Raw genomic sequence first — 26,615 nt, 5'->3', positions numbered from 1 at the left:
GTTATGATTTGATGATATGTAATGAGCATTCTTCTTAATGTTAGGCACAACGCTACTTCGTTTTACTGAGTAGACAGGCTATGACCTTTACTAAAAGGTCTCTGACCTCAGCCGTCCAATCCGGGTAAACCCACATGCGTTGGTGATGACGATGTGTTTGGTTAGGTCCTCTAATACGATGATAGGTAGGTGGGCGATGAGTATTTCGTCTACTGTTAGCTATTACAGGAATGTTTTTGATGACCGCGCCGGCGGGAGAGGGACAATCGTGGACAACGTCAATGTTGATAGTCTATGCATGCTAAAATACAATTGCATTTCTCGTAACTCATGCCATCATTATTCAACAGCTATGACCACTTCCAGAAAAAAAACCTCGACAAGCCCAACAAGGCATGAGCCGTAGCAATTGGCGCACGGGTACGTCGTATGCATTCCGTGAGATCGATGCTAACGTGGTATGACATGGTTTTCGAGACAACTTTGGGAGGCAGATAATAATAGGAAAAGGGTCGTCTAGCGCCGGAAATTACTCCTTTCTCTTCCGTAAACTGAGTATTGTTGGTTGCGGTTCTGCACCTTTGCTCTTCCCTACCCAGGCTGCGAGGATCGTTTGTACCTGTTCACGAACCTTATTGCGAGCCTCTAGTCGAGGCATCCCTGAGCGGAGTAGCGCCTCATATGGTGTATGTACGTGTCGAATGTGTGCCTCCACAGCTAGAATGACCTTTTCCTTTTCAGGGGTGGTCGTAGTTCTCCCGACGCGGCCGGAGCCTTTGAGGAAAGCGTGCTGGAGGATGGTGTTTAGCGACTGTGCCGGCATCAAGGGAAACTGCTTCCTTAGAAGCTCTCTATTGTGTGCTAAGTCTCTCTCGTCACGGGCTCTGACGGCATTGGCGCGGGACTCTGCCGTTTCTTCGGCTGATCGTAGTACAGCAGCGTGAACATCGGCAGGAACGCGGATTCCAAGTGCTTTCTTTCCTGTGTTGTCCTGGAGGGGTCAGTCCTGGCGATTATCTAGATTAAGGGAGATCATCCTCACATAAACTTTATAGACCAGCCGGTGATCTTCCTTTGTTTTACTTCGACAGTGCCGAGTAACATAGACATCACCCCTTGGAACAAACACATAATCGGGGGGCAACGGCGCCCTTTCGAGACAGTTCTGTTGGTTGCACATTATTATGGAGTTCCACGGTGCAAGGGGGCAGCGCAAGGTATATACTGTCAATCGGATCAAGTACGTACCATCTCCAGAGGTTCCGGTGACGGCCACTGTGTCACAAGCTTGTACTTCGCTAGACCATGTCTGGATTTAGTGATGACTGACTTGGGCTTCTTGTTCGCGGCAGTAGGGCGCGATTTCGGGAACAGGGCTTTTCTCGACAGTGCCAGTTCGTGTTTTTGGGCAAGAATGGCTAGAGGACGGGGCGGCCTCCAGGGCAGCTGTTTCTCAGCGCGGTCTTTTTCAGCAATACTATTCGCAGCGTGGCCCTTCTCAACCTGATTCCGCTCGGCACGGTTTCTCTCGGCACGGCTCCTCTCTGTGCGGTTTCTCTCGATCCGGTTGATACCAAAGCGCGGGATTTTGCGATTCCTCTTGGCGCGGCTCTCGAAGTGGTTGTTCTTCCCACGACCCCAGCCTTTGCGGCCTTTCGTGGAAGTTTTAGGCCTAGTGGGAGCCATGATGTCGAGGGTTGGGTTTGCTAGAACTTAGACATATAATATGAAAGAGAGACGAGTAGTAGAGATATTTCAAAAATATCGCTTAGTTGGAAGTCGATGCGCAACTGGAAACATAACACCGACTGTGGATAAATGAGCTCTGTTTCGTTACTCAATCTAGGAAACTGCGACCTTGTCTATGGTGAGAGGATAAGAGGGAAGGGGCGCTGTAATTTCAGGTATTTTTGTTCTCTCTTTGTTTTTTTACTTTCAAGATCTATGGCCTCTTTCGTCCCAAAAGGCTCGGTGACGAAGGACTCTCGCAAGTTTTTGGACTTCCAGTTGAATGCCCGGAATCTCCATTACATATTTTTTGACAGTCATTGTGAGTTTGTGCCTGAGGACGTGGGCCAATCATTAACAACCAACTTTTACTCCCGACCACCTTCCACTACTTGGAGGCTTGGAGGCTCTTGGATCCAAGCTACAAGGATATCAATTTTAGGATCGGAAGGCGAGACTGTAGGAGCACGAGTCCAATACAGTCTGTATTTGCTCCGTGGAAGGTAGCTTAAGCAGCGGCAATGGGGTAGATTCGGACTGTGGTTGACATGTGTATATGTGCTTAGATATTTAATCATTTATTCGGCGCTGCGAAGCTAATATAAAGGAAAGCAACTGGTGCATTTCACGTCCTGGATCTTCAAGTAGCTCGATGGCACCAAACCACAGGAGCTTTGCGAAGCTTTAAATAAAGTCGCATATAGCCTGGAGGTCAAAGGTTATATTAAATAACATTGCGTTATAGATTTCTCGCACTAACAGTTAGTCATCAGAAGGTTGTGTAGTGTAGTGGTTAGCACTATCGGTTTTGAGATCGACTCGTCTCCGATCAACCTGGGTTCGAACCCCAGCACGACCTATTTATTTGTAAACTTTTTTTTTTGGCGCTATATAACCATGTGCCTCCCCGTCACGCGATAGATCGCATCATTTAAGTCTACCCCATCAGCTCAGCAAAAATATGAAAATTGAGAGCATGATTGATAGCCGATCAAAGATTACTGGGATATATAGCCAATACCATTGACCCCCCAATAACAGTTGGTTGTGTAGTGTAGAGGTTATCACCATCGGTTTTGATGAGCTCCCATCACATCCGATTGACCTGGGTTCGAACCCCAGCACGACCTTCACTTTTTGTGATGCCTTGCATTATGGTACTGGTATATCATTTGTATTTTGTTTCCCCAGCAGGTCAAGTGGCACTGAACACGCAACAAATAATTACCCCGTCGTTGTGATCGATCATACTTTTTGGCCCATAAAACACCGGGAGATAGATTTACAGGGTGAATTGCAGGAACCTCGGGACACACCTTCGTGTGTCCAATCTTTGTTCGATCGCAAAACAGCATTTAAATTTGGCGTTTTACCTTCAAGTAAAGGATTATAGGTCTCACTTCGTATATTTGGCTAATCTGAAGATATTAAACGTTTCCCGAGGTCCGTACAAACCATCCGTTACAACTCATGGTCATTGATCGCAGACCCGGATGGGCCAATGTCGTCATAAGCGTGCTGAGTAAAATTACCCCAAGCCTGAGGCTGAGGCTGGACTGGACCTTTCAGCTCCAGAAATCCAGCGCTAAACTTCCGTAGTCTGATTGGGATCGTGATCCCGCTCGACAAATGCAGTTTTGATCAACCGAAGGGGTTGGATCTGGATCCCTCGACTAATTGACATGTCTTAACCATGTCTCTCTTCGTCCTGATGCGAACTCAGAGTCTTTTTCCTAGCAGATTGAGGCTGGAAGTTGAGATCCCTTCCACTTGACGGCTGCAGGCATGAGGATGGCCCAGAAACTGTAGACGGCGTCAGCACCGGCAGCTCGCAGGAGTAGTGGTGACGGAGCAGACGATCCACGGAAAACCACCGCTGTTCCTTGTTCTGCGAGCCAATTATTGGCACTCAAACAACCCAGGGGCTATATGCGTCGCTTTTATTATGTTCTCCTCTGCTTTCTCGCCCGGGGTAGACGGAGTCAGCTCAGCCAGTTTAGCTGTCAGGCAAGCGAGACTCGTCGGTATACTCCAGCGGCATCTCCAGGGTCGATAAATGCTGGCTCGATACTATATTCCTAGGTAGCAGTAGATTAGGCACCTGCTTCTCCACCACGCGCTTTAGTACGAGCCGACGAGGCCAGCGGGCTAATCCTGGCATAGAAAGTCACGATCTCGGTTCTGGACATCCTGTTATCTGTCCTGTTATCTGTACGATGTCCAGGATTGACCGAGTCCTGAGTCCTGAATCCTGACTGTGGATCTGCGGATATAAAGAAAAACCGTCAATTCATTACCAAATTTTACAAACAGAGCAAAACGAAAACATAAAATTCTCTTCTCCTCAGCTACATTTTCTCTTCTTCATTCCCAATAATTATTCATCTCCTCAAATTCCCTCGGCCAGGTGGCCAAACGCATTCCTCCCTCCTCCCCTTTGTCTAGGAGTCGTTCCTCCTCCGCCAGCCTCGACCGATCCCTCGACCGTCCAACTCCTTATCCTCCCCGACCTTGCTGCCATCCCAACCGACGGTTATAGGATCAAGGGACTATGTTTTGAATTCGGACTTTATCTCGATCCCTTCTCTTTCCTCCGCCTCCTCCCAGGGTTCCGGTTCTTCTGACGCCTTTTGTTGTACTTCAATGACCCTGTGGAGGCATACATTCGTCGGCAGTCTCCCTCCTACCGATCCGCCCCTCAAACATTCCTGACGGCTCCGGGTTATCTGGACGTCCTACGACCAGAGGGTTGCCTGGCAGCTTGAATTGAATGGTTGCTAGGAGTACACCGCTGCTGACATGAGTTGGGATCAGCCTATCCACAGGTATGTTGCATTCGTACACTTATTGGGCTCTGGCCCTGGGAACATTATCCGACTTCGTACCTCACCCTTTTCCCTTCATTTGCATTTTGTCTGTGGCTAGTCCTTCGTTTTTATTCCCCCTCACACGACTTTTGGTACGTTTAGCATGTGTAGCATGTTGCTAACGGAGCCGTCCGTCGCTTTTAGCTTCAGCTATCCGAACGGTGAACCTCAGACCCCGACGAGGACTCCACCCACGAGCTTCTTCAGTGACGCTGCCTTTCAAACGCCGAAACTCGAGTCCAGTTTTTTTGATCCGAGAGTGACATGGGACACCTCCGACCCTTACGCTTCGAGCCCTGAGTTCCTTCGCACACCCCAGCGGTTCGGGCTGAACAGCCCTCGGTTGCCCGACAAGAAGCCGGCCCAGGGTTTAGGGTCACCCGGACTACACAACGCGAAACCATCGGGCTCTCAGGTTGAGACTGTTAGGAAGCGGCGTCCGTCAAAACTAAACGCAACGGGTGAAGATGGGTCTAAGACTGTGGAATCGATCAAATCGGCTGCCTCCATGCAGACCCCTCCGCCAAGTAGCGCCTCGAGGACAAAGGTGACGGAATTTGGAAATCTGAGCAGTGCTGGGCGTCACGAACCGACCTCGAGCACAGGCGGGGGGCATTTGGAGACTCCTAGTCGAGTTATGGGTGCTTCCCCCCGGTTATTCGGAGACCTTCAGTCGTCCCCCGACCCATTCCAGCTGGGCCCAATTGATCCGTCGGCGTCGCCTTTCTTTCCACAGCAGAGGTTGTTTTGGGACCACGGACTTGACCAGCACACATCAGATTTGCCCTTGCATGGAAACGAAGGCGGTTTGTTCGACACTGACACTGCAGACAAACTTCATGCCAACACAATGGAACCCCCACAAGAACTCCAAATCCTGCAGCTACCTCATATCGACAGGAATATGGAGCTTTCTGGTCTTAACAATACTATGTATGGCCTCTCCTCCGGTGTTCCAACCGACGCAGCTTTGTTTCCCGCTCCCTTTTCCACGTCGCCTCGACTTCCCCTACCAAAAGCAGAGGATCCCTCCTTGTTCCTAAGTTCTCCTGCACGACGATTCGGGGGGCCTCAGCCTACTCCGGACAAACGGTTATTTTCGAGGCAACATCGCCAGCCGTACCATCATCAGACAGAGGAATTCAAGCGGGAAGAGCTCCGACGTGCTCAGGGAGTCAACCCTCATCTATCTGATGATGAGACCGACGAGTACACGCCTCGTCAAGATAGGCCTGCGCTGACCCGCAGCTTCACTGTAAGTGCAGTGAGTGCGTCTCGTCCAGGCTCTGGTGGGACGATGTCCTCTGCTAGTGGAATCCGGAAGAGCCCGTCGAAGGGGCGGTCCTCGCCGATCAAGTCTCTTCGTGCTCCGTTACCTAGATCCAACTCTCTGGCCAGTGTTTTTCCACGCTCCCAGTCGGTAGTCTTGAAGATTGGCAAGGACGGAAGAGCAAAAACGGAGATGCAGCCGGTTCTTGAGGCGTCGACTGGCTTGACCGATCCTCTCAATAGCATGGATATGGACGGCTCCGCTACTGAGAGCGAGTACGACTCGGCAGAGTTTCCGGAGTATCCCCCATCTAGCAGCCGCAATCCTTCGTTCGCCTTCTCCGAAGCTGGAAGATCGACAATTGCCCGCAGTGAATCTGGCTCGCGGCCCCCTTCCATGGGCTCTTACACATCATCGCATTCAGGCCGTGTCTCTCCTTGGGCTACTGCTCCTCGTGGTCCGGCCAGGAGGCCGCCGCTAAAGGCGACATTGGAAGACTGGAAGAGGACACCGAAAAGGCAGTCTTCGAGACTTCCGTCGGATTTGTCATATAGCAGCTCCGCTTCCATCCCCGGCAGCATTGCTGATGTAGAAGAGGATACTGGCGATGCTCAACATGCCCTTCGCAAGGTTCTACAAGACAAGGGCCGCATACCCAGATCGCAGACCATCGCGAGCTTTGGCTCCCGGTCGAATCGCTCCCTGCAGTCTCTGGCACAGCTACAGTCGTCGCCTCCACGCTTTGGTACGGAGCGAGACTCAGATGCTCGCGAAGCGAATACATCTCCCACGACAGTTACTGACCCCGACCTCGCAACTCCTTGCACAGACCGATACAGCAATCCAAGCAATGGCACCAGATGCATCTGCAATTCCATGGATAACGGTGGCCATCTAATGATTCAATGGTACGATTCTCCCTTCCGACCTTATATTAAGTACTAACTACTGTACAGTGAATCGTGCAGCCACTGGTTGCATACCAAATGTGTCGGTCTTGAACGGTCCAACCTCCCTTCTGTCTACGTTTGCGTCTTCTGTGCGCAAACCCCTACTCGGAAGAATCGAGTCCGCGTTCCGGTCAATGGTGTTGGCCATGCACCGACTTCACCACTCGCCCATAAGTCGTATCGACTCCGATAATCAACATGTACCTTTACAATAGAGATATGCTTTGACTCGCGTCCACACCCAACCACAACCCTTTCCTATGCATTTATAATGAGCCGTTCTGTCCTAGAAAGAGGACTGGCTTTCACTACTCTGCTAGGTCTCCTTTGTTCCATATGCAGCATGTTAGAACTCATACCCTTATCATACCAATACCTATACCCATACCCTTTTCTTTGCGGCATCATACAGAGACAAACATATGCACCACTGTGTTTCTTTGTTCACTCTAATTGTTAACAATAGTCGGCTAAGGAGGATAGGATAGCATACCTGTATCTAAGTCTGACAGAATGAATCAATTATAACAGGACAAAACCATTTACTAAGAGACCATGCATATTTTATTAGAGCACTGTTATTTAATAGGCCTTAGAACGGCTAACTGACGCCCGATCCATGTGATTCAAAATGAGTCATCCGTCTTGAAGATGACTAGCCACTATAAAACTCATAAATCCAAGGATATACCCTAAGAACCGTCTATCCTACCCATCTTTTCCCCCAGACCTTACAGCCCAGTTCCCTCACACGATAGTTGCCTCCACGACCCAACAACCGACCATCTTACCTATCCATTTGACCACATAGGCAAACTAGGCATCTATAACAATGATTCCAGAAGCAAGATCTACATCCACCGATTCCAGTTTCAATCTCAGCTTTCAAACCTCCCGCCTATCCTTCATGCGTCTATGTCTTGCCGACACCCTCGCACTCCACGAACTCCGCACTGAGCCTGAGGTCATGAAGTGGAGTATCCAGAAAATCCCTGACGCGAGTCTCCAGCAGACTGAGGATTGGATCAGGGCTACGATTACGGACACTTATCCCTTTACTTCTAGTTCAGATCGGGAATATGAAGAGGAGGGGAGTCCTGTAATGGACCAAACCGAGAGCAAAAGCCAAAGCAATACCAAAAGCAGAAGCAAGAAGAAATGGTTCTGCTTCGCGGTGCGGGAACTTGCGTACATTCAGTCGCTTGAAAATAAGGAATGCCCCCGGCAAGACCGCATCGTCGGTATAGTCGGGATCAAAGAAGCGGAATCTCCCATTACAAAGAGACCCCAACACGAGCTCGGGTATATGTTTGTCCCTGGGGTTTGGGGGAAGGGGTATGCAAGTGAGGCGGTGAAGGGGATTGTGAGGTGGTGGTTCGGTTATCTTGATTCTCTCAATCTTTCAGGTTTAGAGTATTCGAGGGGCGACGGTGAGAAGGAAGATGGAGGGGAAGGAGAGGTTGTAGATAACGAAAGAGTATATGCCATTATCTCAAAAAGGAACGGGGCTAGTCGAAGAGTGCTGGAGAAGTGTGAATTCCGGGTTGTTGGGGGAAGAAGAGAAAACTATGATGTTGGGAGGAGTGACGGGGAGGAACTAATAGAGTTTTGTATTTCCCGAGCTGATGTGACGATGTAGAGAGCTTGATATAAAACCGAGTGTGGAAAAGAATCGTATAAAGGGTATAACAAAAGGGTATATAAATATATATACATGAAACCTGTCTACAGCAGTCACGAAGAACAATCAGTCAGTAAAACGTCAAGAGGAGCATCTACCATGATGGCTATGCAGAAGAAGAAGACCGGTACCATATCGACGCCGAAAAGGTGAATCTCTCGTGCAAGCCTGATCCACATCTGTAGGTGATGCAAAATATCACGAAAGGAGTAAACATGCCCATATCCGTAAATCCAGGCAAACCCTGTGCGATGTAATCGATAGAATGACCATGTCAATATCCATCTCCGTAAAAATAACCATCCTCGGCCTTTGATGAATTCAGTGGCCAAACTCCAGAGCGACCGGTAGCCGATATACTTAGGCGGCTCGCGGTGCCCCATACATATTATCCCAAAAATGCCATCCTAACTCGAACTGTACCCATACACAATAGAGCGCCGGTATCCGTGGGTACCGGCGATATTTTCAATGCAAAAATAAGAAGAAAAGAAACAAAAACTCCGAAACTAACGCCTTTTCGATCCGAATTACGCCTGGCCGGGGACGGACCCAGGCTAGACTGCTCAGCGCTGTTGACCATTGTTCCGCTGCTGCAACTGTTGCCCGATTCGCAAAGCTTCAGTCCCATCATCTGTAATGGGCTCCTTGAACCACGGGTGTTTCAGGGCATCCTTGGCAGTAATGCGTTGTTTTGGGTCATAAACAAAGATGCGTTGTAATAGGTCCAGGAAAAGTCGGTAGAACTTGGTATTCGTTGGCATGAACGACTGGGATGATTAGCAATTGGACTAAAAATGCTTTGTCTGAGAGAAGACATACAGTCAGTCGACGCATTGCCTGCACGTATTTCTTTGAGGCTCGTGTTGTCTCTTCATTTGGGTAGTCAAGACGGTTTCGGACGAAATACCTGGAGAGTTAGCCGTGATCATATTGCAGGGCCGAAAACACTTACTTGGCCGCCTGATTTTGGTTACCATTCCGCCCACCTTGCATCACTTGACGGACCAGCTTCGGGTCTATCCGCTCACCAATAACGGCTTCCATCATAGCGAGGTGCTCGAGATTGTCGTGAGTCTGGAAAAGAGCGTCGCCCGTGAAGAACTCGACAAGGATACAGCCAATACTCCAAATATCACATGGGAAGCTCCAGCCAAGGTTGAGAATGATCTCGGGCGCTCTGTAGTGGCGAGTAGAAACAACAGAAGAATGGTATTCATCATCGAAGGTAGCAGAACCGAAGTCGATGAGGCGGATCTCACTGTCAAGCAAGACACGTCTCTGACGTGCATTCCGCGATATTGCAGTGGATGAGGAAGGGATGGTGCGATTGTAAGTAAAGGTTTGGTACGCGTTCTTGACAAGGAGAATATTTTCAGGTTTTAAATCTGTGTGTATGAGATTAAGGTCGTGAAGGACTGTACCAAGTTAGCTAGAGTCCAAAGGGGCATGATGCGAAAAGCTTACAGGCCACGCTGGTGAAAAGCTGCCGAGCAAAGCTCTGGATCTGACTGCTTGGGAACGGAACAAACCCGTTACCCTTGAGAAAATCAAAGACACTCTGTCCTAATAAGTCTGTGACGATACATATATGGTTTCGGAAATCGAAGCAGTCTCTTAGGTGAATGCATTTGTTTCGGTTGTGCTTGTCATTGGACGCCAAAGTCGAAAGTACGCGGAGTTCGATCCTTGATGCGTCACGATACTTTTGGATGGAACGTATAATTTTGATAGCACAGCGAGCTTTGCGTTGTTTGTCATATGCTTCGACGACCTTGCCGAATGTTCCTTGCCCTAGAAGCTTAATTATCGAGTCTGAGGAGGTTAGCAATCACGATCATTCATTTGTTAATTTAGGTACTCACATCGATCAGTGATAGGGGTATTGGGATTGACAATGTAATGACCATCGTCATCGTCGTATTTTTCGCCCCTATTCGCATACTGCGCCGACAGTTAGCGACATTCAGTTGCTAGCAATGACAATACTCACAGAACGGACAACCGGCACAGGCACATCCTTGGCCTTGATAGGCGGCTTGGGAGGGGGTATATAACTCAAGAAGGCATCGGTTGCCGTCTCCTGCTCTAATTTCTTTTGTTGATCCCGCACAGACTTTCGCGTCGCCACCCGCTTTCGTTTCTGGCCGACGTTGGCGTCTTCATAATAAGCACCGTTGCTCGCACCGGAACTGCCCTGTGAAAGAGATGTGGGAGCAGTGGTGTGCAACGACGCCGTGCGGTCTGTGGAGAGGGACCCGGCAGACGACTCCTCGCCGTACTGCTGAGGGTTTGTGGAGAAAGAGGGACGATCAAAGTATCCTAGATCGTATGCGGTCTCGATACCGGTGCGTCGTCTCTTACCCGCAGGCTGGGCAGTATTGCCATTCGCAACCTGAGTGGTAGATGCGGTCGGGTAAGTGCGCGATGCGGCGGCAGACTGGTCAGGAGGAGGTGTATCATCTATCACAATGACCTCCTTTGGTATTCCATTCTTGTAGAACTCGCCCCAGTCTGGTTTTTTCCGCCTCCCGTTCTGGGTCGAAACCCCCGTACTAGCGGGTTTCGGAGGCTGTGGCATGGCTGCGGTACTTGTAGCGGTCGAAGCCGCGGCGGCCGAATGAGGAGACTGGGTGTATGAGAGTGCAGCAGTTGTTGAAGGAACGGCGTAAGGATAGACAGTTGAGTTTAGGTGCGGAGAAGACGTGGTCGGATACGAAGGGTTCGGTAGGTATGTTTGATGATGGGGAAATCCGTAATGCTGGTGATGATGCGTAACGGGATGTGTGGCGGTGGCAGTTGAGGGTGTAGACATGATGGTTTAGAGAAACCGTCCGGTCGTACGAGCGGCGGATGGGGGGAGGAAGAGGAAGGGTACCAGTGAAGGAGAGAGAAAGAGAGGAGGCCGTTCAGCGTCACTGGTAGTCCGCTGTCGCCCTCAATGAACACGGAGGCGTGGACACGCCAGGCCGATAAAGCCGGGGGATTCTCGCGAGAATCACGGCCTCGCTGAGTGAAGAACTCAGAGAGTGAGTCGAGTGAAGCAGGTAAATTGCGAGAATGCAGCAGGGAAGGTTGAGACTCGAGAGATGTGACGAGCAAGGAGCGAGAAAGTGAGAGAGGCGTGGGGAGTGATGCGAGGCGGTCGGTCGGGGCAAGAAAGCGTGCGGTCCGTCCGGTAAAAGGGCTCTACAGGACAATTTCGATCCAGTTATTTTTTCCTTTGCGGAATGCTCGAGGGCATCCTGAAGAATAAAGGAGAACAGATGGCAGCTTCTAATTCAGGGTCTGTCAGAGTGGTGGTTGAAAGAATTGTTCATCATTTAATCTTGGATACTAATTGAGTTGACGAGGCGACGGGATCCCTATACCAGAACAGCAGAAGGCAAGTCGTAATGCTAGGGTGGCTCGGTTACGCCTTTGGGCACGTCCACTCGAAAGCCACGGATTGCAGGGTATTTACAGTCAGCCATAAAACAGCCTGTCCAAGAGGGCTCAGACTCTGTGGAATGTATGATATATTCTTTCATTTCCAAATCATTTCCCCTTCTCATGGTTTCGGCGGGCAACCACCCGAAAGTAACATTATCAATGTCAGAAATAGGATGACCACGCCGCTAAATCTTGTCTCCGTGAGAGTAGGCAATGTTTTCTGATTACAATTGGACCCGCGACAAGTGGGAATCGCAGCAATGTTTTCTGTTGGCAGGCATTGACTACGCCGGAGTAGTATTTCCAGGCGGTTCACAGCCAGTGCCGTCTAGACAAGCGAACTGGGGCTGGCTAACGCAGGACAGAAAGAGGAGTGCCTAAAGAGACTCTTGGACTTCTGGTTCTCGCTTATCCACCACGATCAGCCGCGAGGCAATACTGGAGCCGAATATTAATTCCAAACTCCGGCTCGCCAGCAATATGGCCCATGAATCCATGCTGAGCGAGCGGTCGAGGAATCCGCTACAATTGGTGAGTCAATAGACGCAGGGCGATCCTAGCACCTACGTTTGAGGTGCATTCCGTTCGCCGGAGGCCGCATGACATGCGTTCTCGAATTCGTCCTCGTCGCTGCGAAGATGGGCCCTAAACGATCTGGCGAGTCGGGGCGAGGGCTAGAATGATTGGCGGGATTGGTACTGCATTGGATTGACACGCAGTATAGAGTGGAAACCCCTCCACCGCTTAGGGGCTTCGCCTTCCCTGACATCATCTGCCGCGTTCGTTTTGTCCTCAACGCGCCAGTTTGTGGCAATCAGTGACAGCCAAGTGCTCAACGGTTCAGTTGGGTGATGTTGATCATCGCTGTGGCTCAAAACACGAGTCAAATACGCAATAATGGCCTTGGAGGCGATAATAAAATGTCCTGTAGAATGTTAGTCACTCTCGCGATTCCCAGAGGCACCCAGAAAGCGTCTTTCGCGTCCCCGAGATTACGTCAGAGTCTTAGTCCTCTTTGGGAAGGTCGTAGATCCAGTACACCGATTATCGAAGCATGCACAGTTGTAGACTACGTGAAAAGGAGAGTTTGACAGTCGGTTTGCTATTATGCACAGGAAGTGGTAATGTCAAGGTTTCGATCAATTACATCACGTATAACCAATATCATGCATGGTCGGCAGGGCGGGTGAAGATTTAGATCTTTGCCAAAGTTCATGCGACTGAGCCACCACGATAGAAGGTGAAAAGAGACAAAATAGGCCTAAGGATGACGGCGACAAGTCCGGCATCGTTCAGACTGTTTGGTGGAAGATGCAGGTGAAAAATTATATTAGAGACTCATAGATTGGAACCCCCGAATAATGTACCGCAACGCCAAAAAAACCCCGGTCCTGCGCAGTGCTCATGCGGAACGTAAAGATTAAGTCGCAGTGGAAGCTATGACAAGATTGTTCGATAGTAACAGAGGTAAAGATAAGGTGTAGCAAGCATCAGTCGGCTTTGTCTTCCTTCAAGTCCTTCGAATATGCCTTTTGGATATGTCTAGCTGCTCTTCCATCGGACTCCAGCATAAAAAGGATGTCTCGGACCTGTATTCCAGTACCCTTCTCTTTATCCTCCCGCCAAGCCCCTAACCGTTTAGTAGGGATTGTTGCAGGCTCTCCGGGACGTGCTGCCTTCTCTGCGCTGGCGCTTGCTGTGGGCGGGTTAATGCGCGTTGGAGTGGAAAAGCCACTCCCGGCAGTTGGGCCACGTTGAAGCCAAGAATATGACTTCTTCTTACCGAACATGCCTCCAGACATCATAGTCTGAGTAGCCATACGTGCTGTTTCGACCGATTGCTGGTGTTGCTGCGCTTCGTTTTGTTTCGCGTCCGCTAACTTTCTGGCTTCTTTTTTAGTGAGCCCACCTTTACCGATACTAGGAGCCCTTTCGCCGATAGGAGTTGAAGCACCAGACCCGGGTACATCTATTGAGTCTGGCCTGGGAGTCCCGCCTTCTCCCAGAATCGCGCTCGCGCTGCGCTTTGCGCGTTTCGCCGCTCGAGCTTCCTCGTAAGAGGCATCTTTATCCACCAAAAACCGATATCTATCTGCTAGCGATTTTGCCGTGGATTCGGTATCTGGATGGGGCCCTGATTACTGTTAGCCCCTTTTACCCACCCTAATTTCAATAACAATGAAGGGAAGGGGGTTTACTTTTGAGAGATGGCGTTTGCAAACCACCCCTCTCGCCATTGGTGTTTTTGCCATCTGTCAAAGCTAGGTCCTTCCAATCGGCCGGGACCATTCCATGGGAATGAGCTCGTCTGCTTCTCGCGAGCGTCGAGGCATAATCAATAACGGTCCGTAGTCTCTCCTCACAGGCGATGGACATCAGATTCAGTATATCCACAAGAGGTGCGCCCTCCTGATTCAGGATGGTCTGGCCAGTGCGTACGACAGACGAGCCATCAGGTCCAGTGACCTCAATAGGTTGTGGACGACCGGGAACTGGGTGGAACAAGCCTTCTGCGGGTATGCGAACTCCGAGGTCGAAACCACGTCTCTGAAGCCTCTGCTCCAGAACCTTCGTCAGCAGGAAGGGCTCCTGCAAATGATACTGCGCACGTCTAGCTGCTTCAGTGTCTTCTCGAGTGGGCTCGTTGGGATCGACAAAAGGAGCGGGAGGTTGGGTTGAGGGCTCTGTATAGAAGGACTCTTGAGTACCGGAGGGCTTGTATTGGGAAGGTTCACTGAAGCTTGCGGGAGCCGACGCCGTTCCAGTGGTCGATGCCTGTGAGGCGAATGATGTGTTTAGTGGAGGAGCTTGCGGTTGTTGTTGAGGAAGCGGCTGCTGAGTTCGTGGTTGTTGTTGCGCCTGGACACCGGGCCCAGAGTAACTGCTAGTGAGAAACGCCTCCTCTTCTCTCACATCGATACCAGAAGAGGCCAGAACATCTGTCAAATCGGCTGCATCTGTAGGCTTGTCCACAGGCCGCGATGGAGGACCCATGGCGCCGGGTTGTGGAGGAGCGGGCGACTGTGCTATCCCGTTTGTATTTGTCCCATTTGCATTAAAAGACTGGTTTTGAGGTAATTGTAAGGTTCCAAAGCTCGGCGAGGCGTAAGGGGACTGAGCAGACTGAGGATGAGGTGAGAGGCGTTGTCGCTTGTTTGGTGGTGGAACACTGCCACTCATCGGGGAGGGTGCGGGAGAGGGTGAGGAACCCGGAGGGGAGAAAGATTGCTGAAACTGCTGTGTCTGCGCCATTTTTACTGCGGCCCCCGGCCCGTGAGCAGATTATATGGTATTATGCGATGGTGTTCGATCAAAGTTTGCAAAGCATCCGCGAACAGAGTGAATACTTTGCGCGTGAATCGAATCGTAAAGCGGACTGCTGAAAACCGCCGCCGCCGCCACCTGTGACCATCTCAAGACATCGGGTCCAATATCCAGTTGCGATATATTGTCGGGAGAAGCAGCGGAGCGAAGAAATATGCTGTTACGCGGCGGAAATCTGGTGTTGGTCGGGATGCTGGCACGGAAAGGGACGACGAGGTTTGCTTCCCACTCCGCGACGAACAAACCACGTGACTGACTTATGTAAGTGTAGCTGCCTCATCGAACCTGCACCCTTCCTTATCGATTGATTGCACTTATATGATCCTGGACAACAGAGACAGACAGCGACCCTCTTTCGGCTTTTTTTGACGGCCGTCCTTGTCGCCTTTCTCGCCGTCTACTCTATCGCATGAGATTTCTTCCGCATTTGCAGCGCATCAATGGCTGGCGAACACAGCGCAAACTGAGCCGCTTCATTTAAGCTTTGTCTAGGCATTGTCCTATTATCTAGTTACTTATTTCGATTTTACCTATAGCGTTAGGTTCCTGAATTGGTGTTAGACACCGAGAACGCGTCTCGTTATGGCGGCAAAGCGAAAAGCCGCGGCGATGAACGCCGTCGATGACGAGCCCGTCGACCCGTCGGATGAACTGGCGTTTTACTGCTTAGGTGGTGGTAATGAAGTTGGAAGATCATGCCATATCATCCAATATAAAGGGAAAACCGTCATGGTGTGTATTTGCCAACCCATCCCGTCTATATGGTCTAATGCGACATCAACAGCTTGATGCTGGGATGCACCCTGCGAAAGAGGGATTCTCAGCCCTTCCATTCTTCGACGAGTTCGATCTGAGCACGGTGGATATACTCTTGATCAGCCAGTATGTGGAATACCTGTTCTCCTTGTTGTTGTTCTCCCTTTTCGTCGTAGGGATGTCAGGATGCCATAGGGTTCTTCGACACCTCGCGGATGATGGCACGACGAAGTCATCGGGTATCAACGGTGGAGTGGCTCTTTTGGCAATCCAGCCCCTGCATCTTTCATGTATACAAGAAACGAAATACGAACTAGTCCATCTTGTATTCCGTGTCCCATCATCTGTATTCTGTATCATCCTTAGCTCTGGATTCATGCGCTGGTCTTCTCAACCGATAGACTAATAGACTTTTTGTCGCATCACAGTTTCCATGTCGACCACTCATCCGCGCTCCCTTATGTCCTCAGCAAAACGAACTTTAAGGGCCGTGTCTTCATGACACATGCTACAAAAGCTATATACAAGTGGCTAATTCAGGATAATGTGCGAGTCAACAACACGGCCTCCTCCTCAGACCAACGGACTACACTATACACTGAACATGATCACCTCTCGACGCTGCCGCTGATTGAGACCATTGATTTCAACACAACACATACGATAAACAGCATTCGCATCACTCCTTATCCTGCCGGCCACGTGCTTGGAGCTGCCATGTTCCTGATATCAATTGCGGGCTTAAATATCCTTTTTACCGGCGACTACTCTCGCGAAGAGGACCGCCACCTTATTCCAGCTACGGTTCCCCAGGGAGTGAAGATTGATGTTCTTATTACCGAATCAACATTTGGAATTTCCTCCAACCCCCCTCGCCTGGAGCGTGAGGCCGCCCTTATGAAGTCTATAACCGGAGTTCTGAATCGGGGTGGTCGAGTTCTTATGCCGGTTTTTGCGCTTGGTCGTGCGCAGGAACTCCTTCTCATTCTTGAGGAATACTGGGAAACACACCCCGAGCTGCAGAAAATTCCTATATACTACATTGGTAACACGGCCAGAAGGTGCATGGTTGTCTACCAGACTTATATCGGAGCCATGAATGATAACATTAAGCGGCTTTTCCGCCAGCGAATGGCAGAAGCAGAAGCCAGCGGTGATAAAAGTGTCAGCGCGGGGCCCTGGGACTTCAAATATGTCCGCAGTCTGCGCAGTCTTGAACGATTTGACGACGTCGGAGGATGCGTCATGCTAGCGTCCCCGGGTATGCTGCAGACTGGTACAAGTCGAGAACTATTGGAACGATGGGCTCCGAACGAACGAAATGGCGTTGTCATGACGGGATATAGCGTGGAGGGCACGATGGCTAAGCAATTGCTCAACGAGCCAGACCAGATCCATGCCGTGATGTCACGGGCAGCCACCGGCATGGGTAGAACGCGCATGAACGGCAACGACGAGGAACAAAAAATCATGATTCCGAGACGATGCACTGTCGACGAGATATCCTTTGCGGCCCACGTTGACGGCGTCGAGAACCGAAACTTCATCGAAGAAGTAGCCGCACCTGTCGTGGTATGTCCCCTTCCACTAACACGGTTCTTCTCGACTGTGCCATTAACGTCCATAGATCCTAGTCCACGGCGAGAAGCATCAAATGATGCGCCTAAAATCCAAACTGCTCAGCCTCAACGCAGAGAAGACAGTAAAAGTCAAAGTTTACACGCCAGCCAACTGTGAAGAAGTCCGAATCCCCTTCCGCAAAGACAAAATCGCCAAGGTAGTCGGTAAACTAGCGCAAACAACACTGCCGTCCGAGCATGAAGATGGAGACGGGCCGCTCATGGCCGGTGTCCTCGTCCAGAACGGCTTCGACCTATCGCTAATGGCACCCGACGATCTGCGCGAATACGCCGGTCTAGCGACCACGACTATTACCTGCAAGCAGCATATCACCCTAAGCTCAGCTAGCATGGATTTGATTAAGTGGGCGCTGGAGGGTACATTCGGTGCCATCGAAGAAATCGGCACTGACGAGGATGCGAAGAAGGAGGATCAACAAGGCGAAAGTGAAGAGAAACAACGCATGAAAGAGGAGGCTGATGAGGAAATCCCCATGGAGAAGCCTCAAGCGTACCTGGTTATGGGCTGCGTTGTAATCAAATACCACCCTCGGACTCGCGAGGTCGAGCTTCAGTGGGAAGGGAACATGATGAATGACGGGATCGCCGATGCAGTCATGGCCGTCCTACTTACCGTGGAGAGCAGTCCAGCATCCGTGAAACGTATGTCCCCGCGCAACTTATACTTGACTTCATTATCCATATTGGTTGTTCCCTGCTAACAAAATCTACTACCAGAATCCGCCAAGCACAATAAACACCACCACCACCACCATCACCATGAAACCGACATCCTCAAATTCGTTAATCCGCACGCTGCTCAAGATGCAGAAGAACGCTTCGCCCGCCTGCTCATGATGCTGGAAGCTCAGTTTGGCTCTGACATCGCCCCAATCGAGCGTCCACGCCTCCCATCCTCAACCGAATCCGCAACCACAACTACCAACGGCAACGGCAATTCCAAGTCCGACTCCGAGCAGCTTACCCCACTCCAGTCAAAAACAGATGGTGAAACTCCTCAAGATCCCGACACACTATCGGAACTCGAAGTCGCAGAGCTATCACGCCTCCATGCGCTGGGTATCCCGGTGCCGGGTATCGAAATCAAAGTTGACAAGCATGTTGCTCGGGTCTGGTTGGAGGATCTGGAGGTTGAGTGTGCGAATGCAGTGCTGAGGGACCGCGTCCGGGTTGTGATTGAGCGGGCTGTTGAGACGGTCGCCAGTATGTGGTCTGTCGGCCGGTCTTCGAAGACCGTTACGAATGGTGGTGGGAAGGAGATTGCTGGTACTGGTGCGGATGATGTGGCTTCGAAACCTGGATTGGAAGTTGCGGCAAGAGCTTAGTTCTATTGCCTTTGCTATGTGCCTTGTAATATACGTAGCTTATCAAACACTATGGTGAAGGTTATTCATCCCAGATTCCCTGGGACCTGGGAAATGAAATCTTAGCTTTATATGATACTTCCCATCCAGATCATATTACTATTAGAATCCAATTAGACGCAGATCACAAAGCCTAAATCTGCGCAAAAACCTCAGCAAGAACTTTGGCAGTCGTGTCAACAATAATGTCTATCTCCTCCTTCGTAACATTATAAGCGGGCGCCAGGATAACGTGGTCGCCGCGGGTACCATTTACTGTGCCTGTGCCAGCATACAGCGAGATCCCGAATTCAGGTTTCATACCTGTCTCCTGGATCTTGAAGGCCAGCGCAGTCTCTGGGCTAAAGGGCTCCTTCGTAGCTTTGTCCTTGACGAACTCGACCTGCCAGCACGGCCCGGTTAGTAACCACACCGTATAATTTAGGTGAAGAATTGCTGGGTATATGTGTGGGTTTAAACGACTCACCCCCCAAAACAATCCCTTTCCCCTAATATCCCCAACATACTGCATCCCTTCCAAAGCACCTCTCAGCCTCTTTTCCAGATACTCACCCGTAGTCTTTACATTGTCGAGCAACTGTTCTTCCACAATAACTCTCTGCACTGCCAACGCAGCCGCACAAGAAATCGGGTGTCCCTGGTACGTTTGGCCATGGCGAAACGCCCCAGTGCCTTTGTCAATAGTCTGCACGACCTTATCCGAGATTAAGAGTCCCGAAACAGGTGCGTATCCTCCTCCCAGCGCCTTACCGATTGTCTGGAGATCTGGGGTGACGTCTTCTTGTTCCCAGGCATGCAGAGTACCGCAGCGACCCATACCGCACATGATTTCGTCGAGAATGAAGAGGGCGCCGTGTCTCTCGCAGATGGTCTTCATGGCGGCGAAGTAGCCTGGTACGGCGGGAACGCAGCCTAGGGCCTTGATTTGTATCAGCATCGACCGTGCGCACCACTAAGAAATCTTGGGGTGTTTTGTGGAAGCAAAGGGAACTGCACGTACCGCGCCAACAATCGGCTCCGCAATAAACGCGCAAACAGTATCTGGACCGACTCGTCGGAACTCTGCGTCAAGCTCGTCTGCGAGTCGGGCGACGTAGTCCGCGTCTGACTCGCCGTCTTTCTTCCCTCTGTACGCGTAACATGGTGAAACATGGGAGATGTTCTGAGATAGGATTGGCTCGAAGGGTTGGCGGCGGAGGACATGGCCGCCCACTCCTAGGGCTCCTAGAGTGGTGCCGTGGTAGGAAGGCTTGCGGGCGATGAATCGTGTTCGTTGAGGTTGGGGTGTTGGCAGTTCGAGGAAGTATTGGCGAGCGAGTTTAAGTGCCGCCTCGACAGCTTCTGAGCCTTCAATAGCTGTGTCAATATCCCAGTAGGTAAGAAAGAATGGGAAGAAGGCTGGAGGGCATACCGGAGCTCACCACGAACAACTTGGACAATTTTCCGCCAGTCGAGTCAACAAGTAAACTGGCCAGATCCTCAGAAGCCTCTGTTCCGAAAAAAGCAGTATGACAGTACTCGACTTTTGTGAACTGCTCGGTGATAGCCCGGATGATTTTCTCGTGGCCATGGCCCAAACATGAAACGGCTGCGCCGCCCGTCGAGTCGAGGAACTTGGTGCCATCTTCGAGGAAAAGATAGCTGCCCTTTCCGCCAATAGCCTTCTTGGGAACAAAGCGGGTGTCTCGATGAAGGACGGCACTTGTCATAGGAGGCACTATTTGACGGATGAGTTATTATGGACTGCTTGCAGTATGGGCGGCTTGTTTGTTCATACCCATATTGACTTTTATTCTGGGCTCAAGCTGGGAGAATTCGAGAAGTGGCTATGGTTTGAATACGCGTGAATTCATTCAGAATGCTCAGATCCTGCTACGTTGGTAGTTGGAGAAGCTGTCCCTTATAGCCTGGGCAACCAAATACTACCCCATATCGGGGTCCGGGGTGGTCAGAGAACCCGAGGCTCTGGTTGGCTGGCCCCGCCGTAAGCTCGGGCCGATAAGGTTACCCCACTCTTGTACGCCAGGACTCTCGGTATGAAACACGACTCACATAGCAGGCAGCAGGCTAAGGCGGCCTCTGCAATATACCAGGTATCGGATCATCAACCGTGACTTCTGAGATGAGCTGGCTAATGCAACAATGTAAGCGACACAAAGGTTCCGGGACGTGGACGATCCATCAGCATAATCACGTCCATGGCCATCGAATAAGCGAAACCTGCATGACATACGCTGAGCAGTGTCTCCTGCAGAATCGCCCTGGTGGATTGAGATCGATTAAATCATGCAGAGCTTTGTCAGTCTGGGATCTGTTGCCTGTGTTCTTATTCTTTTACCGTTGATAGAAGTTTGGGGTATGCTCCGCCAGAATCAGACAAACGCTGAAACCGAGACCGACGGACGGCCCCGATTTTCGGTCTACGAGTATTACTATCAAGGCGCCTGTGATAAGTCGCGCCAATCTCGCACTATCACTAGTCCCGACTACCGATGGTTGATAATGAGTTCTACGTGGATGCTGACAAATGTATCTCGTATTCCTTTATTAAGACATCTAAAAACGGCAGTAAGCATGGCGTAGGGCTCGGCGCCCGGAAGATGGCAACACCGACCAGCATTGGGGCCGATTACATCAAAGATATAAAGAAAAGCAAGAACGAGCGGATACTGTACTTGCTTTCCACGGCACGTTTTACTCTCAAAGCATTCAATTGAAACGATCATCAAATCTCACCATGGGTCCCAGGAAGGTCATCGTCTTTGGGGCAACAGGAGATGTAGGCTCTGCTGCCGCCCGCACCGCTCACTCCTATGGTGCTAAAGTCTTTCTCGCGTTGCGCGACATCTCAAAACCAGTCCCCGGCTTGACTGCTACGGAAGAACGAAATGCTGGATATGAAAGAGTCCAGGCCGACCTCACGCAACCTGATACCGTCCGCACTGCAGTTTCTACGACCGGTGCCACCCATGCGTTCATCTACGCGGCCCTTGGAGCCTCATCTGACCATTGGCTCTCTACCGCAGAGGCACTCAAAGCAGGAGGAATTGAACTTGTGGTTCTATTGAGCAGCTTCACTGTGCAAGGCGATATTCGTGCGATCCCGCAAAGTGATTTTATTGGATACGCGCACGCACAGGTCGAGTTGTCACTGGAGACCGTGTTTGGGCCTCAGGGATACGTTGCAATCCGACCTGCTTTTTTCGCAAGCAACTCGCGTTGGTGGCAGAAACAGATTGTCGAGGATGGAGAAGTGAAGTGGGCGTTCCCAGACCTGAAGGTCGACTATATTTCTCCGGATGATATTGGTGCGGTGTGTGGGACAATCCTCGCTGGTGCTTTCAAGGGCGAACACGAAACTTCGGTTTTTCTGTGTGGGCCAGAAACAGACCTGTCTGTTGCAGATGCTATTGAGATCATCGGGCGGGCGATCAATAAACCAGTGAAAGTCACAAAGGTCAGCACGGATGAAAACATCCAAGTGATGGTTGAAAAGTCCGGAATTCCTGAACCATTGGCCAGACTCTTGACGGACGGTTTCGCGCTTGAGAACGAAAATCAAGGAATGTTGCGTGCAGAGACTCCAGAGATAAGAGCAAATATCGAGAGATATCTGGGTCGTCCAGCGACGCGTTTTTCTGAATGGGTGGAGCGGAACAAGGACAAGTTCAGTGCTTGATAGATAGCTATGATGTAGTTAATTGTGTTTGTTAGTCGTGTTTGACGCCATATCAAAATGTTAATCCTTAGCCCTTGCTGAGTAAAGAGACTAAGGAATATGGCTAAGAATATGGCGACTGGCATAAGACTCGCATTTCTCACGCAATTGACTTGGCAGTATAAAAGTTAGTACCCCGTAGTAGTCGCAGTAGCGAATAATAAGGAAATACAGGGCCAGAAGGCCCAGGGCCCGAGGTTGTATACCCAGTAGAAAGCACGCTATACCCAATTTGTCTCTCGGCCGGTAATTCCACCGTCCATGGAATCCTGGGGTTCTACCTAATCGCGCCATCGCGGATACCATATTGCTCATCAACAACACCCACACGGTGAGGGTCGTTTCACATCGCATCGCTTCTATTCATTGGTTGTATCTGCCTGAAGATAGAACGGGTCGTGTTTCCATGTGGGATCGTCACTTCTAGGAACTGTTGTAATCCAGACCCCCACGACATGGGCTCCTTGCGATTCGCAGCTGCCATCACCATCATCGCGTGAATTGCATCTATGATGATGTGCTTTCCGCCATGTGCGGTGCGCCATGCGGGAGACACCGTTGGCAGCTTTAAAATATCCTAATGGGCCCTCAATGCATCATGGACCGTGGTCGAGTCCCGATTCCTTTCCCACCTTATCAGTCTGCCGCGCGAGAACGACGCCGTTCTCCTTAATCTAGCGTTCCCCTTGCGAACGATGATGGACGTGAAGGAAGTCAAAGCTTCCGCTCCAAGCCCTGAACGGGAAAAATATGACAGCTATCCGGCCGAAGACCATGTCGCGGCTGAGTTTGCCGACGTCAACGAAAAATCGCTTCTTCGGAAGCTCGATTACAAACTCCTTCCTCCATTGACGATCCTATACCTCTTGTCATTTCTTGACCGAAGTAATGGTATGATCGAGTGTGACTCGCAAGTCGAAGCGTGCCCATGCTGACCTATACTGTTCATAGTTGGCAACGCTCGTCTGGAAGGGCTGGCGGATGATGTTGGCATGAGTACGAATTACCCCCCGTGTGAGTATCGTGGGCGATATTGACGCAATTCGCGCAGGTGGGAACCAGTACCTCACTGGTTTAACTCTATACTTCGTCGGTTACGTCCTATTTGAGGTTCCCTGCAACATCATTTTGAAGAAAACAACTCCCCGAATTTGGCTCCCAACGCTCACTTTGATCTGGGGTATTGTTGCCACGCTTCTTGGTATTGTGCAGAACTATGCCGGATACCTTACTTCGCGAACAGGTACTCTCAGGTTCCTTCAATTGACGGACTCTAGCTAACTACCTTTGGCTGTAGCTCTCGGTGTCGCGGAAAGCGGTCTCTTCCCGGGAGTCGTCTTCTATCTCTCCATGTGGTATAAGCGAAACGAACAGCACTACCGAGTGGCATTATTTTTCAGTGCCGCGTCGCTTGCAGGTGCTTTTGGCGGGATTCTTGCTTGGGTTAGTACTTTCAGTAAGCTATTGTGCGGAGTGCAGCATATTAATGGTTTGTAGGGGATTGCGCATATGGATGGTGTCGGTGGTTATGCTGGTTGGCGTTGGATCTTTATCCTTGTAAGCAGCATATGGTGATATGATACAGATTGCGGTATGCTAACCAGGTGCAGGAAGGATTGCTCACTGTGGTAATGTCTGTCGTTGCATACCTGTGGGTTTACAATTACCCAGCTACCGCCGAATTCTTATCAGAAAAGGAGCGAAGTTTCATCACTTTTCGCCTAAAGCACGACAACGATGCGACGCGCGAGGAGAGATTTACATGGGCGGCGGTTACTGATGCTGTCAAAGACCCCAAAGTTTGGCTATATGGGCTCGGATTTCATACCATGTCCCTTCCGTTATATACGCTGTCTTTGTTCCTGGTCAGTCTTCTGTCATTGACCGTTTCTATCTTATGTTGCTAACGTCCACTAAGCCCACCATCATCAAAGAGCTTGGATACAGCGCGGCCAGGGCCCAACTACTCACTGTCCCCCCATATGCCTTGGGTTTCGTGACAACAATAACCGTGGCTATTCTTTCTGAGCGCACCAAGCGCCGTGCGCCCTACATCATGGGGTCTTCAGCATTTGCTTGCATTGGCTACATTATTCTGCTCGCCGGACGAAAGCCCGGCGTCTCCTATACTGGCATATTTTTTTGCTGCGCTGGCATTTACCCTGCCGTAGCTATTGTTCTGTCTTGGCCCGCCAACAATGTCTCTGGTCAGACAAAGCGAGCCATTGCCAACGCCATGCAAATTTCCATCGGTAACCTTGGAGCTGTTATCGGAACACAGCTATACCGGACGGAAACCAGTCCCCGATACTTCGTCGGGCACGGATTTTCTTTGGGGTATCTCGTCGCGAATATCATCGTGGTATATATTCTGTGGCAGGTCCTCAATCGGGAGAACGCTAAGAAGGCTGAGATCAGGGAACGCGATGGCCTCCTGCCATTGATGGGTGATGTTGGTGACGCTGAGGGAGACTTCCAGGGAGACAAGGATCCTAGATGGGTTTTCCAGACTTGAATTGAAACGTCTTGAGTCTTGCTTTTGTAATGGTGGTTCAGAAGACAATCTTCAAAATTCCAGTGGGGCTTTGTGTTGCGGATATGACTTCCGCAGCAAATGCTGTTTGCAGTAGATATCTTTGTTTAGCTAGGTCCGTTAAATGAACCCTCGTAGGTAATGACTAGAAACCCATGGTTTCTCGTATTCAAATGAAGCCTAGCCGCTAGCATTGCACTCATTCAAAAAAATCCTAAGTTTGTCAACCGGTGGTCTTAGGCATCCAGTTCGAGTTTCAGGCAACCTATTCCAGAAAGGGGAAAGGCCGGAATTGACCCTCGAGGCCTTGTCGTATGAAGACAGTCAGAACTCGTCTTCCCCAAAACACCATATGAACCAACTGAGAACAGATCAAATCATCTGAGCGGCAAGATGGAACCTACAATTTCAGGCTTGGAATCGTCACTTTCGGGGAATGCTAAATCTCAGTACATCCGGAACCATCAATATACCAAGAAAATATCAGCCTCTTACTACCCCGACATTCACTACCATGGCCTAAATCAACCTGCACCAGAGCCCATCGGACCTGGCTCCCATCAATTTCGAGAAGGCGAATTTGTCAGTCCAGGGTTTTTCCAGCATATCGACCCCAGTATCTTTACATTGCCACGTTCAGAGGTCGAGTGGACGTACAACATGCGCCGGACCGCACAACGTATGTTGCCATTCCTCTACCTCGGACCGTGGAACGCTCTGTCAAACAAGCAGTGGCTGCGAGACGAGGGAATTACTTTGCTCTTGGGAGTCCGTGACCAACGGCTGGCGCAGTCGCGACTTTTCTCCGGACAGAAAGCCGCTGCGGAAGTGGGGATTGAAGCGGACTCCTTTGACATCGTGGACGGCCAAGATCTTATCGCCAGATTACCGCAGACAATACGGCGCATCAACGACCATATCTATCCTTCGGCGGGCTTAGGAGCTGGAGCGCCAACTCCCAAGAAGGTCCTTGTTTTCTGCGAAACTGGAAACGGTCTATCCGCGCTGGTCGTGGTGGCCTACTGCATGGTGATGCTTAATATGTCGCTGAGCCAGGCGATGAACTTCATTCACTCTCAACGGTTCTGTATTGATATGGAGGATGGCTTACGGCCGATGTTGCTGGCATTCGAGGGGCTTTTAGAGGCGAAGCGGGATGTTGAAAAGGCAAACAGGGCTGCTGGCGCGAATTTGTTCTTGACCACGCCGGCTATGACACTCTCTAAGAAGCGAAGCTTCGCAGATCACGAGGAGGACGATACGATAGAGAATGATAGCATGGACCTGGAGAGGAAGCCTACGGCGCCGTTTCAGGATCGCTGGACATAATAGCATTGTAAGCTTGGTATCTT

The 26,615-nt window shown here is 50.5% G+C and overlaps 11 protein-coding genes and 2 non-coding genes across 13 annotated transcripts; 9 read left to right on the top strand and 4 right to left on the bottom strand.

Moving 5' to 3' along the window:
• Positions 1 to 529: 529 nt before the first annotated feature.
• Positions 530 to 1,686, bottom strand: BDW70DRAFT_155135 (DUF2293 domain-containing protein; the record flags this gene model as incomplete). The annotated part of the gene is made up of 2 exons (XM_073739989.1): positions 530 to 991; positions 1,249 to 1,686. The coding sequence occupies 2 exons, from the start codon at positions 1,684 to 1,686 to the stop codon at positions 530 to 532; spliced, it is 900 nt and encodes a 299-aa protein (XP_073601274.1).
• An 817-nt stretch (positions 1,687 to 2,503) lies between these two features.
• BDW70DRAFT_t15 lies at positions 2,504 to 2,587 on the top strand. The gene has a single exon. It is a non-coding gene; the product is annotated as a tRNA-Gln (tRNA).
• A 110-nt stretch (positions 2,588 to 2,697) lies between these two features.
• BDW70DRAFT_126025 (uncharacterized protein) lies at positions 2,698 to 3,027 on the top strand. Its single transcript, XM_073735014.1, has one exon. The coding sequence runs from the start codon at positions 2,808 to 2,810 to the stop codon at positions 2,967 to 2,969; it is 162 nt and encodes a 53-aa protein (XP_073601273.1). The 5' UTR covers positions 2,698 to 2,807; the 3' UTR covers positions 2,970 to 3,027.
• BDW70DRAFT_t16 lies at positions 2,772 to 2,858 on the top strand. The gene has a single exon. It is a non-coding gene; the product is annotated as a tRNA-Gln (tRNA).
• Positions 3,028 to 4,065: 1,038 nt separating the features above from the next.
• Positions 4,066 to 7,343, top strand: BDW70DRAFT_126024 (PHD finger domain protein). Its single transcript, XM_073735013.1, has 4 exons — positions 4,066 to 4,553; positions 4,740 to 6,773; positions 6,822 to 7,253; positions 7,309 to 7,343. The coding sequence occupies exons 1-3, from the start codon at positions 4,528 to 4,530 to the stop codon at positions 7,006 to 7,008; spliced, it is 2,247 nt and encodes a 748-aa protein (XP_073601272.1). The 5' UTR covers positions 4,066 to 4,527; the 3' UTR covers positions 7,009 to 7,253; positions 7,309 to 7,343.
• A 188-nt stretch (positions 7,344 to 7,531) lies between these two features.
• On the top strand, positions 7,532 to 8,495 carry BDW70DRAFT_126022 (GNAT family N-acetyltransferase). Its single transcript, XM_073735012.1, has one exon. It carries the CDS (start codon positions 7,648 to 7,650, stop codon positions 8,452 to 8,454), a length of 807 nt encoding a protein of 268 aa, XP_073601271.1. The 5' UTR covers positions 7,532 to 7,647; the 3' UTR covers positions 8,455 to 8,495.
• A 40-nt stretch (positions 8,496 to 8,535) lies between these two features.
• BDW70DRAFT_126021 (putative protein kinase (Lkh1)) lies at positions 8,536 to 11,846 on the bottom strand. The gene is made up of 6 exons (XM_073735011.1): positions 10,490 to 11,846; positions 10,362 to 10,440; positions 9,964 to 10,311; positions 9,452 to 9,914; positions 9,319 to 9,406; positions 8,536 to 9,266 (listed from the first exon to the last, which is right to left on the bottom strand). Exons 1-6 carry the CDS (start codon positions 11,309 to 11,311, stop codon positions 9,063 to 9,065), a joined length of 2,004 nt encoding a protein of 667 aa, XP_073601270.1. The 5' UTR covers positions 11,312 to 11,846; the 3' UTR covers positions 8,536 to 9,062.
• Positions 11,847 to 13,086: 1,240 nt separating this feature from the next.
• BDW70DRAFT_126019 (uncharacterized protein) lies at positions 13,087 to 15,427 on the bottom strand. The gene is made up of 2 exons (XM_073735010.1): positions 14,127 to 15,427; positions 13,087 to 14,062 (listed from the first exon to the last, which is right to left on the bottom strand). The coding sequence occupies exons 1-2, from the start codon at positions 15,178 to 15,180 to the stop codon at positions 13,419 to 13,421; spliced, it is 1,698 nt and encodes a 565-aa protein (XP_073601269.1). The 5' UTR covers positions 15,181 to 15,427; the 3' UTR covers positions 13,087 to 13,418.
• A 20-nt stretch (positions 15,428 to 15,447) lies between these two features.
• On the top strand, positions 15,448 to 19,192 carry ysh1 (cleavage polyadenylation factor subunit YSH1). The gene is made up of 6 exons (XM_073735009.1): positions 15,448 to 15,468; positions 15,524 to 15,984; positions 16,037 to 16,134; positions 16,437 to 17,580; positions 17,636 to 18,290; positions 18,366 to 19,192. The coding sequence occupies exons 2-6, from the start codon at positions 15,835 to 15,837 to the stop codon at positions 18,971 to 18,973; spliced, it is 2,655 nt and encodes an 884-aa protein (XP_073601268.1). The 5' UTR covers positions 15,448 to 15,468; positions 15,524 to 15,834; the 3' UTR covers positions 18,974 to 19,192.
• On the bottom strand, positions 19,146 to 20,721 carry BDW70DRAFT_146533 (aminotransferase, class III; the record flags this gene model as incomplete). Its single annotated transcript, XM_073738591.1, has 4 exons — positions 19,146 to 19,394; positions 19,479 to 19,931; positions 20,013 to 20,359; positions 20,424 to 20,721. 4 exons carry the CDS (start codon positions 20,719 to 20,721, stop codon positions 19,146 to 19,148), a joined length of 1,347 nt encoding a protein of 448 aa, XP_073601267.1.
• An 820-nt stretch (positions 20,722 to 21,541) lies between these two features.
• On the top strand, positions 21,542 to 22,857 carry BDW70DRAFT_126016 (NmrA-like family protein). Its single transcript, XM_073735008.1, has one exon. It carries the CDS (start codon positions 21,750 to 21,752, stop codon positions 22,689 to 22,691), a length of 942 nt encoding a protein of 313 aa, XP_073601266.1. The 5' UTR covers positions 21,542 to 21,749; the 3' UTR covers positions 22,692 to 22,857.
• Positions 22,858 to 23,038: 181 nt separating this feature from the next.
• Positions 23,039 to 25,462, top strand: BDW70DRAFT_4151 (allantoate permease family MFS transporter). The gene is made up of 7 exons (XM_073743955.1): positions 23,039 to 23,621; positions 23,682 to 23,726; positions 23,782 to 23,973; positions 24,028 to 24,173; positions 24,228 to 24,287; positions 24,341 to 24,595; positions 24,649 to 25,462. The coding sequence occupies exons 1-7, from the start codon at positions 23,426 to 23,428 to the stop codon at positions 25,243 to 25,245; spliced, it is 1,491 nt and encodes a 496-aa protein (XP_073601265.1). The 5' UTR covers positions 23,039 to 23,425; the 3' UTR covers positions 25,246 to 25,462.
• A 194-nt stretch (positions 25,463 to 25,656) lies between these two features.
• On the top strand, positions 25,657 to 26,592 carry BDW70DRAFT_155126 (dual specificity protein phosphatase family protein; the record flags this gene model as incomplete). The annotated part of the gene is made up of 1 exon (XM_073739988.1): positions 25,657 to 26,592. One exon carries the CDS (start codon positions 25,657 to 25,659, stop codon positions 26,590 to 26,592), a length of 936 nt encoding a protein of 311 aa, XP_073601264.1.
• Positions 26,593 to 26,615: the final 23 nt, after the last annotated feature.

The sequence above is a fragment of the Aspergillus foveolatus genome (genome assembly GCF_047715535.1).
Source record: "Aspergillus foveolatus strain CBS 279.81 unplaced genomic scaffold BDW70scaffold_1, whole genome shotgun sequence".
Taxonomy (NCBI): Eukaryota; Fungi; Ascomycota; class Eurotiomycetes; order Eurotiales; family Aspergillaceae; genus Aspergillus; species Aspergillus foveolatus.
Note: the sequence above shows the minus strand (reverse complement) of the source record. Positions and strands in the feature narration are given on the sequence as shown.